Source organism: Petromyzon marinus, unplaced genomic scaffold (genome assembly GCF_048934315.1).
Source record: "Petromyzon marinus isolate PM22_M1 ecotype Great Lakes invasive population unplaced genomic scaffold, UKy_Petmar_22M1.pri1.0 PM_G_Scaffold_10, whole genome shotgun sequence".
Lineage (NCBI taxonomy): Eukaryota > Metazoa > Chordata > Hyperoartia > Petromyzontiformes > Petromyzontidae > Petromyzon > Petromyzon marinus.
In genome coordinates this window covers 639,563-654,030 of record NW_027422651.1, presented here as the reverse complement: position 1 = coordinate 654,030, position 14,468 = coordinate 639,563, and the positions used below count along the sequence as shown (strand labels likewise).

General features: G+C 50.2%; 1 protein-coding gene across 2 annotated transcripts; it reads right to left on the bottom strand.

Moving 5' to 3' along the window:
• Nucleotides 1-2,181: 2,181 nt before the first annotated feature.
• LOC142908578 (protein Wnt-5b-like) lies at nucleotides 2,182-13,747 on the bottom strand. 2 transcript variants are annotated; one of them, XM_076059338.1, is made up of 7 exons: nucleotides 13,449-13,747; nucleotides 9,883-9,991; nucleotides 8,217-8,455; nucleotides 7,110-7,441; nucleotides 6,018-6,134; nucleotides 4,449-4,758; nucleotides 2,182-2,814 (listed from the first exon to the last, which is right to left on the bottom strand). In XM_076059338.1, exons 2-7 carry the CDS (start codon nucleotides 9,966-9,968, stop codon nucleotides 2,720-2,722), a joined length of 1,179 nt encoding a protein of 392 aa, XP_075915453.1. In that variant the 5' UTR covers nucleotides 9,969-9,991; nucleotides 13,449-13,747; the 3' UTR covers nucleotides 2,182-2,719. The 2 variants fall into 2 exon arrangements, with proteins under 2 accessions (XP_075915453.1, XP_075915454.1); XM_076059339.1 differs by lacking the exon at nucleotides 6,018-6,134.
• Nucleotides 13,748-14,468: the final 721 nt, after the last annotated feature.

The window sequence follows — 14,468 nt, the reverse complement described above, 5'->3', positions numbered from 1 at the left end:
TTATTCTGACTTCAGAACTGTCCATGGCCGGAAGGTCAAGGGAGGCAGGGAGGGTAGGAGGGGGAGTGGGAGGGAGGAGGAGAGTCCTACTAAATCCGAATTTTCCATCTCCCATGGTGGCACGCAAGCCAGAGAGATTAGGAACCGTGTCGTATTTGTATCAATTAAAATGGACAGGAGTCAACAAGATACACCGCTCACTCTCACCGGGGCTAGGGACTCAACTTGGCCGTTTGAGCTGCGTGTCTCCAAATCAATCAATAATTCGTGAGTTCACATTCCAGCCATGGGCAACTCGGCCTCATCATTGTGGGCATAATTTTACACATCATTGGTAGCGTTGATTGCCCGTGTGTCTGCGAGTCAGTGTTGGTCGTCATGTTGGTCATACAGAGCCAAGGGCACATACTGACCGGTACTATTGATGGGCTATATCTGACCTACGACCTACGACCCAAGTCAAAACAAGTGAGCACAATCGGTGTCCGTGATAACGATGGCATTGAGAGTTAAAGTTGCTGTTTCTGCTGCTGCCGACGACGATGATGATGATGAGTTAATGAAGATGATTCATAATCGATGTTTGGGCGAGGTCACTTAATGACGATGAACCCTCCAAAATTGACATCGTAAAAACCCCCCCACCCACAGCCACACAGACGCAGGTGTCACGTGTGCGAGCGCTTTCACGATCGTTCGGCGGCGGCCGATGTGCACGTGACCCGTGATGCGGGCCGCGTGCGGGCGGCAGCGATGGGGAGGTGGATCACCGCACGAATGCTGCGAAACTCCCTCGCCCGTGAGCGTCGAGGAGGTGCCCATAACCCCCGGCTCGCCAGCAGAAGGCGGTGCAGCAATCGTGGATTAACCGCCATGCGTTTCGGTTGCTATCCGTTCGTATAAAAATGCTGCGCGCGTTGAGCTTTTGATCGCACCGTACGTAGCCAACTGTGCAAAATCAGAGGCGTGGGTGGAGTGTTTCTCCCCTCGCACAAGGAGCGGCTTTTCTCCGGGTGCTCAGGTTTCCTCCTACGCTTGTTCACACGACTCACTCATTGGCTGACAATATCCTGCGATTAAAAATAAATAAAAAAACACCCAAATGTCGAAGGTGCCCTACTGAGTGGAGAGTCCCCGTGACACTGCGTAACTTCCTGGATAATTTAATTATCATTATTTACACTCCGGACCCAGTTGTTTTTTTTTTGCTGTCGTCTGACGTACCGATTTGGGGAGGCATCATGCGCGTGCAGGGGCAGAGCCACGGGGGGGGGCTGGGGGGGGCCTAGCCCCCCCTGAAAGTTTGGGAAAGTCGGTCATCGGGGTAACTGGATATGCGGCTGCTGCAAAAGGGTGCAGGCTGCCACCTTGTGCTGCCCTGCAGGCTGCCACCTTGTGATGTCACCTTGTGCTGCCCTGCAGGCTGCTTGAGCGGCAGCCATTCGAACTTATCGAACTTATTAGCCACGTCAGCGGCTCCGACCTATTAATAAACTCCGCGTTCAAATCCAATAAAATGTGTTTCATACATTTGTGGCGCCCATTGGAAAACATAAACTGGATATCTCAGAATGTTGAAGTCAGCAACCCACCAAAGTAAAAATCCTGGCTCCGCCCCTGCGCGTATGGACAGATGGAGGGGAAACTCGCGAATGTTGCGCGATTCTAGTTTATCAATAATGAAACTGTTCCAGTGGGATAAGGCATTGCTGGAGAGCGTTACGGGATCCATGAGTACGCCCACTCCCTCCCCCCCCCTTGGTTATCATTTGCAATCGATGCAGAACTAGTGCACCACTATACGCCATCATGAACACTACAGCCGACTTAATCGAGATCCAAAACGCACAGAAATTACAGTGATACTCTGATTTAACGTCGCTTCGCAAATTAGGTCGTCACTTTATTAACATCGCCACCCGATTTGCGTCGCCTCAACCCCCACACTCACGTCGCTGACAGCATCACCGTTCGTCCTCTCTCGTTATCCATCGCCTCTCAGCCCCTTCGCCTCCACCACCACCTACTACCACCATCACCACTTACTACTACCACCACTACCACCACCACCACCTACTACTACCACTACCACCACCACCACCATCACACTATCAATCGCTTCGGTATAACGCCGTTTCGATACTCAGGAACGCATCCCCGACGTCCACACACACACACAGATAGACACACAGAAAATTACTTTTATAGGCAAGGTTGTCTACAAGTGTAGCGTGAAGTGTATACAGTGCAACGCTGCTCAGTGAAGGGTATGACGGATGCTGCAGGGGCGGCTCCCTAAACAACTTTGTAGGGGTCACCGAACCGCACTGTGAATCCTCAGTGTGCCGAGTGAATGTTTCTAACATTTGGCAAAACGCGGCGTTAACAAGAACGGAGTTAAAAGGAACAACAAGGCCACTTAGTCACTAACCGCATTCAAGTGGTGACGGTCAAAAACAACGGTGCTTCTGCATTGTGGAAATTCACCACGTGCGGATGTTGGCAAGTGTATAGTAGGACAGTGAAGTGTAGCGTATCAAAGTGTAGCGTTTGTAGTAGTGTAATGTATAGTGTAACGTGGCTCGTAGCGATGGGCATGCTGGATGCCGTGGTGCCCCAAACAAACTTCGTGGGGGTCACCAAACACCCGCAGGACCCGGGGCTGAAACCAGATGGAGTCCGATTTCAGCCGAGGCCACCCCTAGGCTGCGGTTTGAGGCTACTTGCACAAGAATTGATCGGTCCATGGGCACAGCTCGCAATCGACGTTCCAGTGGAGTTGTTCCTTGCATCCGCATTGCTTCTCCACCGTGACTGGGGGGGGGGGGGGGGGGGGGGGAACAGCACGGGGCGAGGGTGCGAAACGAACGCGAGAACCGTCGTCATTTTGACCGCGAGATTTTTTTGATCGCAATTTTGCGATCGCCGTTGACGCCGCCGTCTCCGTGCCGGCGTTGCTTGGGTGGCTGTCCTAGCCCAAGTTTTTGTTTCTATCCTAGCCCAAGTTTTTGTTTCTATCCTAGCCCAAGTTTTTGTTTCTATCCTAGCCCAAGTTTTTGTTTCTATCCTAGCCCAAGTTTTTGTTTCTATCCTAGCCCAAGTTTTTGTTTCTCTCCTAGCCCAGGTTTTTTTTTCTATCCTAGCCCAAGTTTTTGTTTCTATCCTAGCCCAGGTTTTTGTTTCTGTCCTAGCCCAAGTTTTTGTTTCTATCCTAGCCCAAGTTTTTGTTTCTATCCTAGCCCAAGTTTTTGTTTCTGTCCTAGCCCAAGTTTTTGTTTCTATCCTAGCCCAAGTTTTTGTTTCTATCCTAGCCCAAGTTTTTGTTTCTATCCTAGCCCAAGCGCTGTATATGCTGGTCATAGCGAAGTACCATAGGATATGAAAGTATGTTATCTGCACGATGCGCCCTAATAAAAAAAAGAACAAAGGCAAGTTTTCCGAGGGACATTACAGTAGTGTAGAATAGTGTAGAGTGGTGTATAGTTGTATAGTGTAGCATGCAGCATAGTGTATAGTGTGTGATGTATAGTGTAGTCGTGCATTGCAGTGTATAGTGTGCATGCTGAACTTCTTCACACCGTACGTAGCTAACCATGCTCAGGAGGTGCGGGGGAAGGGCAAACACTAAAAGTGCTTCTAAAGAAGAGCTTTAAATCTAAGCGCCTTCTAATATCGGAAGAGCATTCCAGACGGCCGCAGAAGCACATCCGAGAGCGCTGCGCAATGATGCAGTTCGATGGCCGAGCCAAAAAGCCGCTGCTACCAAGATGACCGGAGTTTGTTCCAACGGTTCATGCTCCTGGACGAGATCATTTTTTTTTACCGTGGTTTATTTGTGGAAAGCCGAGTGGCTGAGCGGAATCAAAATGGCTGACTCCGTTTCAGATCGCGGGCTCCCAATTCCGTGTTTCGGCCGTCCGTAATTTCAACGATAAATGCTGCTACGTTTGAGTTGTACATTTTTGCTCGATACCAGATTAGAAAAATTCAGAAAATGTCCTTTCACTGAAATGTGACACACATGTAGAGAGAGAGACAGCAGAGGTTGTGGGTTCGATGCCGGCCCCTGCTGCTGCATATTTGGAGTCTGCGTCTCATCATCATCACGGTGGCTAGTAGATGTTAACTATCTCGCCTGATATGCAGGGGTCGTGGGTTCAATCCCAACTCTGACAATGACCGCTGCTGTATGTTTGGAGCGTTTCAGATCTGCCTTGTGCTCGCGGATCTGGTCAGAGACATGACGTTTCGTTTACCCAACGTAACAATCACCAAATGTGCAACTTCGTTTGTAGACTCCAGGGTATTGCAGGTCAGGAATGACATCCTTCACAGATGGGATTAGATCACGGATTTTGTGTAATATGAAATTGTTGCCGCTTTTTAATGAATAGTTTTAGTTTATTTTCGGGGAGGGGAGGGGGGGGTGGGTGGGGTGAGATGCGCACCTTGAGAGGTGTCGTATCCTCTGTCACAGCACGTGACACAGCGTCCCTCGGTGGCCCCCTCCGAGGTGACGCTGCACTGCGGCCCCACCGTGCCGGGGACGCCGTCAGTCTCGTCGCGCTCGCAATACTCCGGGCTGGCGTTCACGTGAACCAGGTCGCTCACCGTGGGCGCCGTCAACCGCTCGTTCACCGCCTCCAGACGCCGGCGGGGCCAGCGGGCGGCGCCGCCCCTGCTGCCGTTGGCGCCTCCGGCACCACCCCCACCGTTGTGGCTCACCAGCTGCACGGCGGAACTTTTGTCGTACTTTTCCTGCAGCAACCATCATCGTCGTCATCAGGGGATGTGGTGGTTGTTGAGTGAATGCGGGGAGCTCCCTTAGCTGTGAGGGACCCCCCCTCCCCCCCCTCCCCCACCCCCCGTCTGTAACCCTCCTATGGATTCATCCTCACTCTTGGTTCTTTCGGTAAAGTCACGTAGGTAAAGAAAATAAAATATAAAAAATGTAATCACGACGTTTCGATTGCAACACAAGGAATTATCATCAGGTGTGACAACCACAGCAAGAACATTTTACTGAAGTGGGAGAGAAACCGGAGTCAAGGGGTTTATACTGGCCATGGTGGGGGGGAGTGGGCGTGGCTGTAGGTGCGGGAGGAGGGGCCAGTGGGGAGAGAGCCACGCATCTACAACGATTGCCGCCAACACGGATGGTGGCACTCGCAACAAAATAGCCGCACTGCCAAGCGCTGACGATGTAATTAACTCTGTAAAATAAACTAGCATTCGGTAAATAAGAGGGAACAACTATGAACTGTTCAATTTTACTTGGTTAATAACACATTTTAATGATTGCTCAGTTTGTATCTGTCCTCTGGGTTGAAGTTATGTCTGTGTTTGTATATCTGGATGGCTTCATGAACAAATCTTTGATGGTAGCCAGACGGCTTGCAGAGCACTTTGGTCTCGGAGAAAACAATATCATGGGAGCCCACGGCGTTGTAGCAGTGATAAGCCACGGCGGAAAAGTTAGTTCGAGCCGTGTTTCAAATCTCGCGGATACGGTCTGAGACATGACATTTCGTTTCCCCAATGTAACAATCGAAACAAATGCAACTCAGTTTGTAAACTCCAGGGTATTGCATGTCAGGAATGACATCCTTCACAGATGGGATTAGATCAGGGATTGTGTACTGTACTGAATCGGACCTGGATCTTGTGCTTGTTTTTAAGATTTTGGAAATCTTTTTGGTAACGCCTGCTATGTATGGTAACGTGATGGTTCCCCCACCCCCACCATGCCCAGTATAAACCCCTTGACTCCGGCTTCTTTCCCACTTCAGTAAAATTTCTTGCTGTGGTTGTCACACCTGATGACGATTGCTTGTGTTGCAATCGAAACGTCGTGATTTTTTAAATATTTGTATTTTTTATTTTCTTTACCTCCGTGACTTTACCGAAAGATCCTTGCGGTCATGAAACTTCAAATCTAGAAGGCTTCATCCTCGTCACTCCCACCCCACACTCACCTCCTCTGGGTGCAGTCTCATCACCTGCAGCCGTGAGCTCACCTTCAGAAAGTTCCCAACGCTGCGAAAGTCGGCGAGCTGCTGCCAGCAGATTTTCAGCATGCAGGTGCCAAATAACTCGTGGCACTTGCAGCCCATGTACGCCAGATTGTACACCGCCTGCAGCACCACCACTAGCACCGTCATCATCGTCACCACCACCACCACCACCACACTCACCGCCACCATCATAATCGCCACTACCAACCGCCGTTCGCTAACAAGTGGCGGTGACGTCACGACGGCACCTGTGCCTGCTTCCGGGGATGGAATTCCTTTCCAGCTCAGACCCAGCGTGCCCTTCGCCACAAACATCACCTCTTGCTGTGTGTAACGGCTCTCTCGCTGCTCCAGCAGTTCAACTGCTGGGTTATGTTTTTTCGCCCTAAAGACGACCGCTTTGTGGTGTTGCGATCAAAACGGCGTGGACGTTTTATTTTTTCTACCTCCGTGATGACTTTACCGAAAGAACCCAAAGGGGTGTGGATTCCTGCAGTCGCGAAAGCTTCAAATCAAGATTCATGCATAACAATAATCTTAAATGTAAGAACTGTATCCTGCGACCAGACGTTATTGTACTTGAAACATAAACCGGTAAAATTTTGATTTAAAGCTTTCGTGATTGCAAGGATTCATATTCTTGGTTCTTTCGGTAAAGTCACGAAGGGAAACAATAAAATAATTAATAAATATATAACCAATAAAATTCTCACGACGTTTCGACTGCAACACAAGCAATCATCAGGTGTGAAAACCACAGCAAGAAAATTTGGAAAAAGTTGTGTTTTTTTTCTTCAAATTTTGATGATGATTGTTTGTGTTGCAGTCGAAACGTCGTGAGAATTTTAATGTTCATATTTTTATTTTTTATTATTTTATTGTTTCCCTTCTACGTGACTTCACCGAAAGAACCAAGAATATAACCGGTGAAAGTTAAAGCGAGAATCATTGCATCAATCACGATTGGTAATACAACCCGAGCCGACGAAGCCGAACCTAATTTGCATTGATCGCAAAAAATAACTTTTTTCCATTACATTTGTTTTTTTAATGACAATACATACACATGCACAACCCACCCGTTCACCCACTCACCAGCCGGCCGGCCTCGTTGTTGTGCAAATTCAATGCCAAAGACTCCCCTCCTTGCCCTCTGCCACGATTGCGATCGCCCGCATCCACGAACCACTTGGCGAATTGGTATCCGTATTCGACGTCGTCTCCGGAGCCGCCCCGCCGAGCACCCGGCGGTAGCTTCATGGCGTGGGGAACGACCCAGGAGCAACCGCCCTGCAGGGCCCCCTGGCGGCAGGCGCGCGCCACCGCGTGGGCCACTCCGGCGGCGGTGACGGCGGAGACGAACGCGGCCTCGCGCGAGCCTGGGGAGACTCCCGGGGGGGCGTCGTGCGTGAAGCCCGCCCCGTCAGCTGGAGACAATGCGGCCAGGCCGGTGTGGGAAGGGGTTTTGGGGGAGAACACGCCAAGCAGGTGGTAGGGAAAACGTCGCCTATTTAGAGACAGACCCCTCTCACGGGATTTGCCCGGGGACCGAACAATGGGCACCGCGGCCCTGCGAAAGGAGAGCCCCCGAATCGGCGGCGTGGGGGCGTGCAGCTCAGAAGCGGCAGCAGCACGAGCGGCTGGGGAGAGCTCCCACCCTCAAGGACCAACACGAGTGGGGACCAGGGGGATCGTCGCCGCGGGTAGGAGCCGAACACCGTCTCCAACTCCGTGGAATAGATCTCGGGACAGGGAAACGATCAGGTGACGGGTATTACGATTGCTGCGTTTATAGCGGCCGACCTGGGGAGCGAACCAGGGCCGGTGGGACGTCCGGGACCCCCAAGAGGCGTGCCAGGAGCGTCAAGAGCAGTGAAGCGAGCGAGCCGCAGCCTGGCACTGGCCCAGAGCGAAGGCGGTTGTCATCGGGTTAACGGGGCGGCCGCTTGGGCCGCCCGTGGACATCTCCCGCTGCCCGAGGACGGGAACTCTGCGAAGCAGAGTCGCGTAGGGGAGGGGGAAACCCCTGGAGGAGGAACGCGGGAACTCCGAAGCAGAGTTGCGTAGGGGAGGGAGGTGGGCGACCCCCCCCTTTCCCCCCCCCCTTTCCCCCCCCAAAAAAGCTTCTGTGTGCGTGTCTCGGGGAACCGGTCGGAGACCTTAAGTGCGAGTGGATGTGGCGGGCTCGCTCTGACCCCTCACCCGACTTGGCCACGGGGTCCAGCGTGTCCTCCGCGCCAGGCACGGTGCAGTTCCACCGTTTGCCCTGGAACTGGTGCCGGCACTCGGACAGCGCCAGGTGGACGCCCTCGGCCACGTGCGCCATGTGGTCCTGGTGCCGCAGGCATATTCTGCGCTGTGCGGGGGACAGCCCCGGCACCCAAATGCACAGCGGCCGATACTCGGAGGGGTCAAAGTTGGGGGCCCACAGTGCGAGCGACCTGCAGAGGGATGGGGGCGGAAGTCACGGTGGACGGGGGATGTTGACTACCTCGCCTGGTACGCAGGCAGTTGTGGGTTCGATCCCAACCCCTTAAAAAATGCCTGCTGCTGCATGTACGTTTTGAGTTTGCATGTCTCTCCCCGTGGTTGCGTGGATTTATCTCCAGGTCCCTCTGGTTTTAGAATCAATGTCTCTACGCGTTTGGAGTGATTTGGCTGCTGCTATAAATCACCACGTGATGATGATATCGGCCACTTGCTTGAGCTATAAAGTGCGATAGCCAGGCCTCTCCTGAAAAAGTGCTACATGATAAAAAGTTAAATAGAGCAAATATCTGTGGAATTTCTACAGGTTTGTAAATTTGAATATTACGCGATGTACACACACACACACACGAGTTATTCTTTTCTGAAGTTGTGTAGTGACACAGCGCCGACCGCTGTCCAGCGGCGGCAACTGCTGTGGACAGCGAGTGCACTCACGCCGTCGAGAGTCTACACACGGCCGCTGCGTGCCGGCAGGGCGGAGGAACCGGGGCAAGGGTCATGGAAGACCTCACAGGGAGGGAGGCCCCTGGAACCCTCTGGTTGGTTTGAGAAGGGAGGTGAGGCCAGGGACGGGGCCAGGGCGGGGCAAGGGGCAATATAAAAGCAGCGGTGAGAGCGCTCCGGGCTGCCGGTACTGGGAATGGACTCTTCTTCTCATTGTCGCCTTCACCGTTAATTGTGCGGCCGGACAGCGGTTGGTCGTCTCGGTCGACGCAACGCGGTTCAGGGTCGTGTCTGGGCCGCGGCTGTACGGCAGCGTGGTCGAGAGAGAGGCCGGAGTTGGTGTAACGGAAATAAGAGACGGTGCCTCCTGCGACTGCATCGTCTCCGACTGTGCGTGTGCGTGCCGCACGGCGGAGGAGGATGCTACATGGGCGCAGGATGGGAAACAAGCGATTGTCTTTTAGCGCGCAAGACCCCGGCCGAGCCAAGTGGCTCTTTCCTCAGCGGCGACCTGGCGATCATCACGCTGACACTTACAGCAGTAGGCAAACACTCTCAACGCGTGCTTCTAAATGTGGAGGGAATAATCGGAGGACCCCGGAATAAAAATTCTTAAGACGACCACGGGGAAAACATAGCAACTCCAAATATACGGCATGTGTCAAGGTCGCGATTGAACCCACGACCTCCTGCATAACAGCCGAGGTCGTCAACATCTCCTAGCCGCCATGGTGCCCCAATATACCGCGCTAGATACTGTATATGTGATGTATATACACGCACACGATAAAAAAAAAATCCCGTACAACAACCGTATGGGGTGTGCAAAATAGAGGCAAGGTAAGAAGGTTGCTCAAATCGACGTCGAAACTTGTGAGCTCTCATCGCAGCAGTGAGGACGAAGACAGCAGCGGTGGCGGCGGCTTGCGGTCACCACAAAGAGGCGCTGGCGACTGCCCACAGCTGTGCCAAGGCGCAGAGCCCCAGCGGGAACCAGCCCACACGTCGCAGGGGACCCATCGCAATCCTCGTGGTCAGCGGCGCTGCGCAGAAGAGAAGCGGCCCGGTGGTGACGATGTTAACTCCCTCGCCTGGTACGCAAGAGGTCGTGGGTTAGACCCTGACGATGCCCGCTGCCGTATGTTTTGAGTTTTCACGTCTCGCTCATCATCATCATCACCACGGTGGCTGGGAGATGATCGAACCCACGACCGCTTACGTACCAGGCGAGGGAGTTAACATCTCCTAGCCACCGTGATCGTGACCAACTCGACTGCCATCACTCTGGTGGGCTCTGCAGCCGACCAACCTCATAACCACGTCGTGCAGTGAATGTATCCAGTCGGGTAGAGACCCCTCCTGCCTGCAACACCGGCAATGTGTTACACACACAGACAAAGTGTTATACACACACAGACAAAGTGTTATACCCAATGTTACACACACAAAGTGTTACACACAATGTTACACACACAAAGTGTTATACACACACAAAGTGTTATACACACACAGACAAAGTGTTATACACACACACAAAGTGTTATATACACACACACAAAGTGTTATACACACACAAAGTGTTATATACACACACACACAAAGTGTTATATATACACACACAGAAAGTGTTATACACACATTGACAATGTGTTATATACCAGGTGGGGGGCTTCAAAAAAAACCTCTCAGTTCTCAAACAATCTGTCTTAACCCTGCAAATCCCAAACGGTCTGCATGGCTGTGCTGCTGCTGCCGTTTCATCTGCTTGTGGGATTTGCGAGAGAGTCTGAGATGGGGTTTGGGAGGGGTTGGTGTCAGAAGGCATGCGGAAGAATGAACGGAAGAGGGAGGAGGAGGAAGAGGAGTGACCCGTTTAAAGGTCACAGAGGTAAGGGTCAACGAGAGGGCTGCGTGCAGTCAGTCGGTAAATCCCCTGCGGTGTCTCAATCTTTGCGATGTAAAATGGAAAAGTAACATTTATTTTTTGTATCTGTGAGGTTCCAAAACGCTCGCTCAGATTGCGACGGCAGGGATGAGGACGCATTTTGCAAGTGACCCATCACTGCAATTCTGCATCATATGAGTGTGCAACATGAGTGTTGTTGTTTTTTAAAATCTGTAATTGTGGAATGCTGTGATGTTGTCTGCTGCCCAAGTCATTGAACATTTTTTCTTAGCTCTGGGGCTTTTCTCCTGGATGGTAAAACATTTTTGGACTCCTCCGATTACATTTGTGGGATTTTATTCAAATGTCTTGCCCGTTTCATACTGGATGATGTTTTTTGTTTGTGTCCAAACTGCTCATCCAGAGGCGTCTCATTCTCAGCCAGGGGTGAGGGTGGGAAAGATGATTTCCTTTATTGGTGGCCAATTAATTCTCAAACCCCGTAAGTGGTAGGCGAGCACACACGAGCACACGCCTTGCAAGCCTCGACAGTGCATGAAGGAGCCCTTGGTGCAAAGCGATTGCACTTTACTCAGATTGAAAGCAGTGTTTCCAGGTCCATTACATTGAATATATCCCACCCCCCCCCCCCCCCGGATTAGTGTTGCCAAGATGCTTGTAGGTAAATGACCACGTGATCGTAATTTTAATTGTTTCATCAAACACAACGATGACGATCAAGTACGTTCAACGCATTCGTATATAAAGTCACATTTGAGAGGAGTTTTAATAAAATGCAATGTAGTCATCGTTGGGGCTGCGCTTTAGTCTATTACGGCATGATAATGTGTTTATATATAATGTAATAACTCTGTGCAGAATATTGTTAAATCATTGTTAATAGAGTGAAACATCCGATTGCCAAATATAACCTTGTAAGATGATACCCCACACACACACATCTTTGTCGCATTTATTTTATTAAAATTACATTTTCTCGATAGCATTGGATTTTCATAGAACAGAACGACTTTTGAAGAAATTCTATGTCAAGTCAAATTAGTATTTATAAAGGCAGGCACATGCAAAATACGTTAACATGAATATTTTTTACATTTTTTTTATTAAATATCTCAATGTTTCAGCACATGTCTTACCGACACTAATATATGGTTACATTTCACCGCGTTCACATTTGTAAACGTATAACCAGATGCCATCCAGCACCGTTCGTGAGCGTTGTTAATAATAAACAAAATGCGATTAGGTTAATACACAGTACAGTTAATGTCCTTTTTAAAGAGGGCGCTTTGTAAGAACATCGACTTGCAGAGTGAGCAGCACACACAACGGATGAAGGCCTCCCTCCCCCATGTTGCGTCAGTCAGAGGTTGTTTGACCATACTTCACCACGCTGGTCAGTGCTTGTTCATAAACGTGGGGAGGTGAAACAGGCGTGCTTCAGATATCACCCTCTAAAGATAAAAACTTTAGAGTTTGATTTCAAGCTTTCGTGACTGCAGGGATTCACATTCTTGGTAATGATTGCTTCTTGTGTTGCAGTCGAAATGTCGTGAGAATTTTATTGTTTTATATTTGTATTATTTTATTGTTTCCCTTCTACGTGGTGACTTTACCGAAAGAACCAAGAATATAAACTTTAGAGTTCTTACCAGGCAAGGCCCACAGAGCTAGAGATGTTTTTGTTCACAAGCGACGTGGCTATCACAAATAACTGTACTTGCTTATCTACCAGTTATGTGTTACTTATTTATTGGATATTTACTTTTGTTACTTGTTTACCGTTTAAAGTTCACTCGTTTGCGGTTAGTTTGTCGTCTTTGTGCACGTTATGATTTTAATGTTAACAATTGACAGTGGAATGTATTACAAATGTAAACTTCGTATTAGTACGATGGAATAAAGCTGCGGTAACGACGTTAAATCTATGAATGCATGCGGGGTATATGGAGGTGCGGGCTATCTGAATTTCTGCGGGTGACATGCTTGAAACTACGGTAGTCTCAATGGAGCGTGGCTGCTGGTGGAGGGGGGTGAGGGCATGTGAGGATGATGAGACTCCCCGGTATCGTCTGAAGAGCGCGATGGGCCGGGGAGTTTCATGCTCCCCACCGTGAAACACTTGCACACACACACAAAGACAAAGGTCCCCCGTGCAAGCCTTAGACCATCGAGGCAAGTGCCGTTAGCGAGTAGCGGCGCCACGCTCGGCCGCCTTTGTCTCCCCTGTGGCGAGGTCTACCCATCGCACCAGGTGTGCGCATTTGAGGCCGAGTATACCTAGGGGAGGCCCAGGACCGGTTCAGATAATCGTCACTGGCGTTGGCCGTGAGCGAGGGAACTGAAATCGGGTCAAGAATTGACCCCACCTACGTTCGTTAGATTTATATTTTTAAGGCCGGAAGTTTGACCACTCGCTCGCTCCCTTCGGGCGAAGCGGCTAAGGAGCGAAATCCTTTCGCGTGAAGACGAAAAAAACTCGCCCGCAATGTGGCGCCATTCCGAATTAAATAGACGCCGATTGCAAACGGTGCGACACTTTGGGACGTGCTCCACGGGCCGTGGACGAGTTTCCCCGTCGTCGGCAGTCTCACCTGGCAGGTGCACAGGCAGGTACACAGCCTGGCAGGCAGGTAGGTAGGCTGGCAGGCAGGCAGGAAGGCAGGGCAGGCAGGTGGGGCAGGCAGGCAGGCGGGTAGGCAGGCAGGCAGGCAGGTGGGGCAGGCAGGCAGGCGGGTAGGCAGGCAGGCAGGCGGGCGGGCAGGTAGGCAGGCGGGCAGGCAGGCAGTGGAATCCACACCCCCGCAGTGTCAGCGGAGGGCCCTTTTATAGATCTTGTTGTTTGTCAAATTACTCATCACGGCGTGCTCATCACGAGTCCACGTGCTCCCGAGATGATCTCATCCCACACACAGATTAAAATTAATTAGCATACCAAAATTAGCATAGGATAACCTTTGACCAATCGCTGCGCACCATCGCCGGAGACGTGCCCAGGTTTGCCTCTCGACCAATCGGATCGCTGGCCCTGCCCCCCTCCCCACTTTGGCACGCGGCGACCAATCAGATCGCGGGAGGTCGCTACCATTTTTAATGCCCTACACGCTGAACGCCGCGCGCCCATGTGCGTGTGAGTGTTTAGTTTTGTTTTAATTATTTTAATCATTAAAGTTCGCGAGTGTCAAGGTAAGCTACGTTGACTTTTTTAAAGCATTTTCTCAAGAGAACCGTTGTTGCTGTTGCTGCGGCTGTTGTTGTGAAAGGCCCGGTACACCCTGAGGCCTTGCCTATACTAGGACAGCCTTGATGTCACGTGGGTCCACACTCTTTGCGTCTTTCGGTAAAGTCACGGAGGTAGAAAATAAAATTTATTTATTATTTAATTTAATTACATTTTATTTTATACCTACGTTAAATTTAATTTAAAATGTTTATTTAAATGAAATGTATTTTATACCTACGTAATTGTTTTTATAAATGAATATTTTTTTATAATTTAAATTCATTTTATTTTATACCTACGTTAAATTTAATTTAAATGTGTAATAAATAACATTTTATTTCATACATACGTTAAATTAAATTGAATTTTTGTATAAATTAAATTTCTTTTA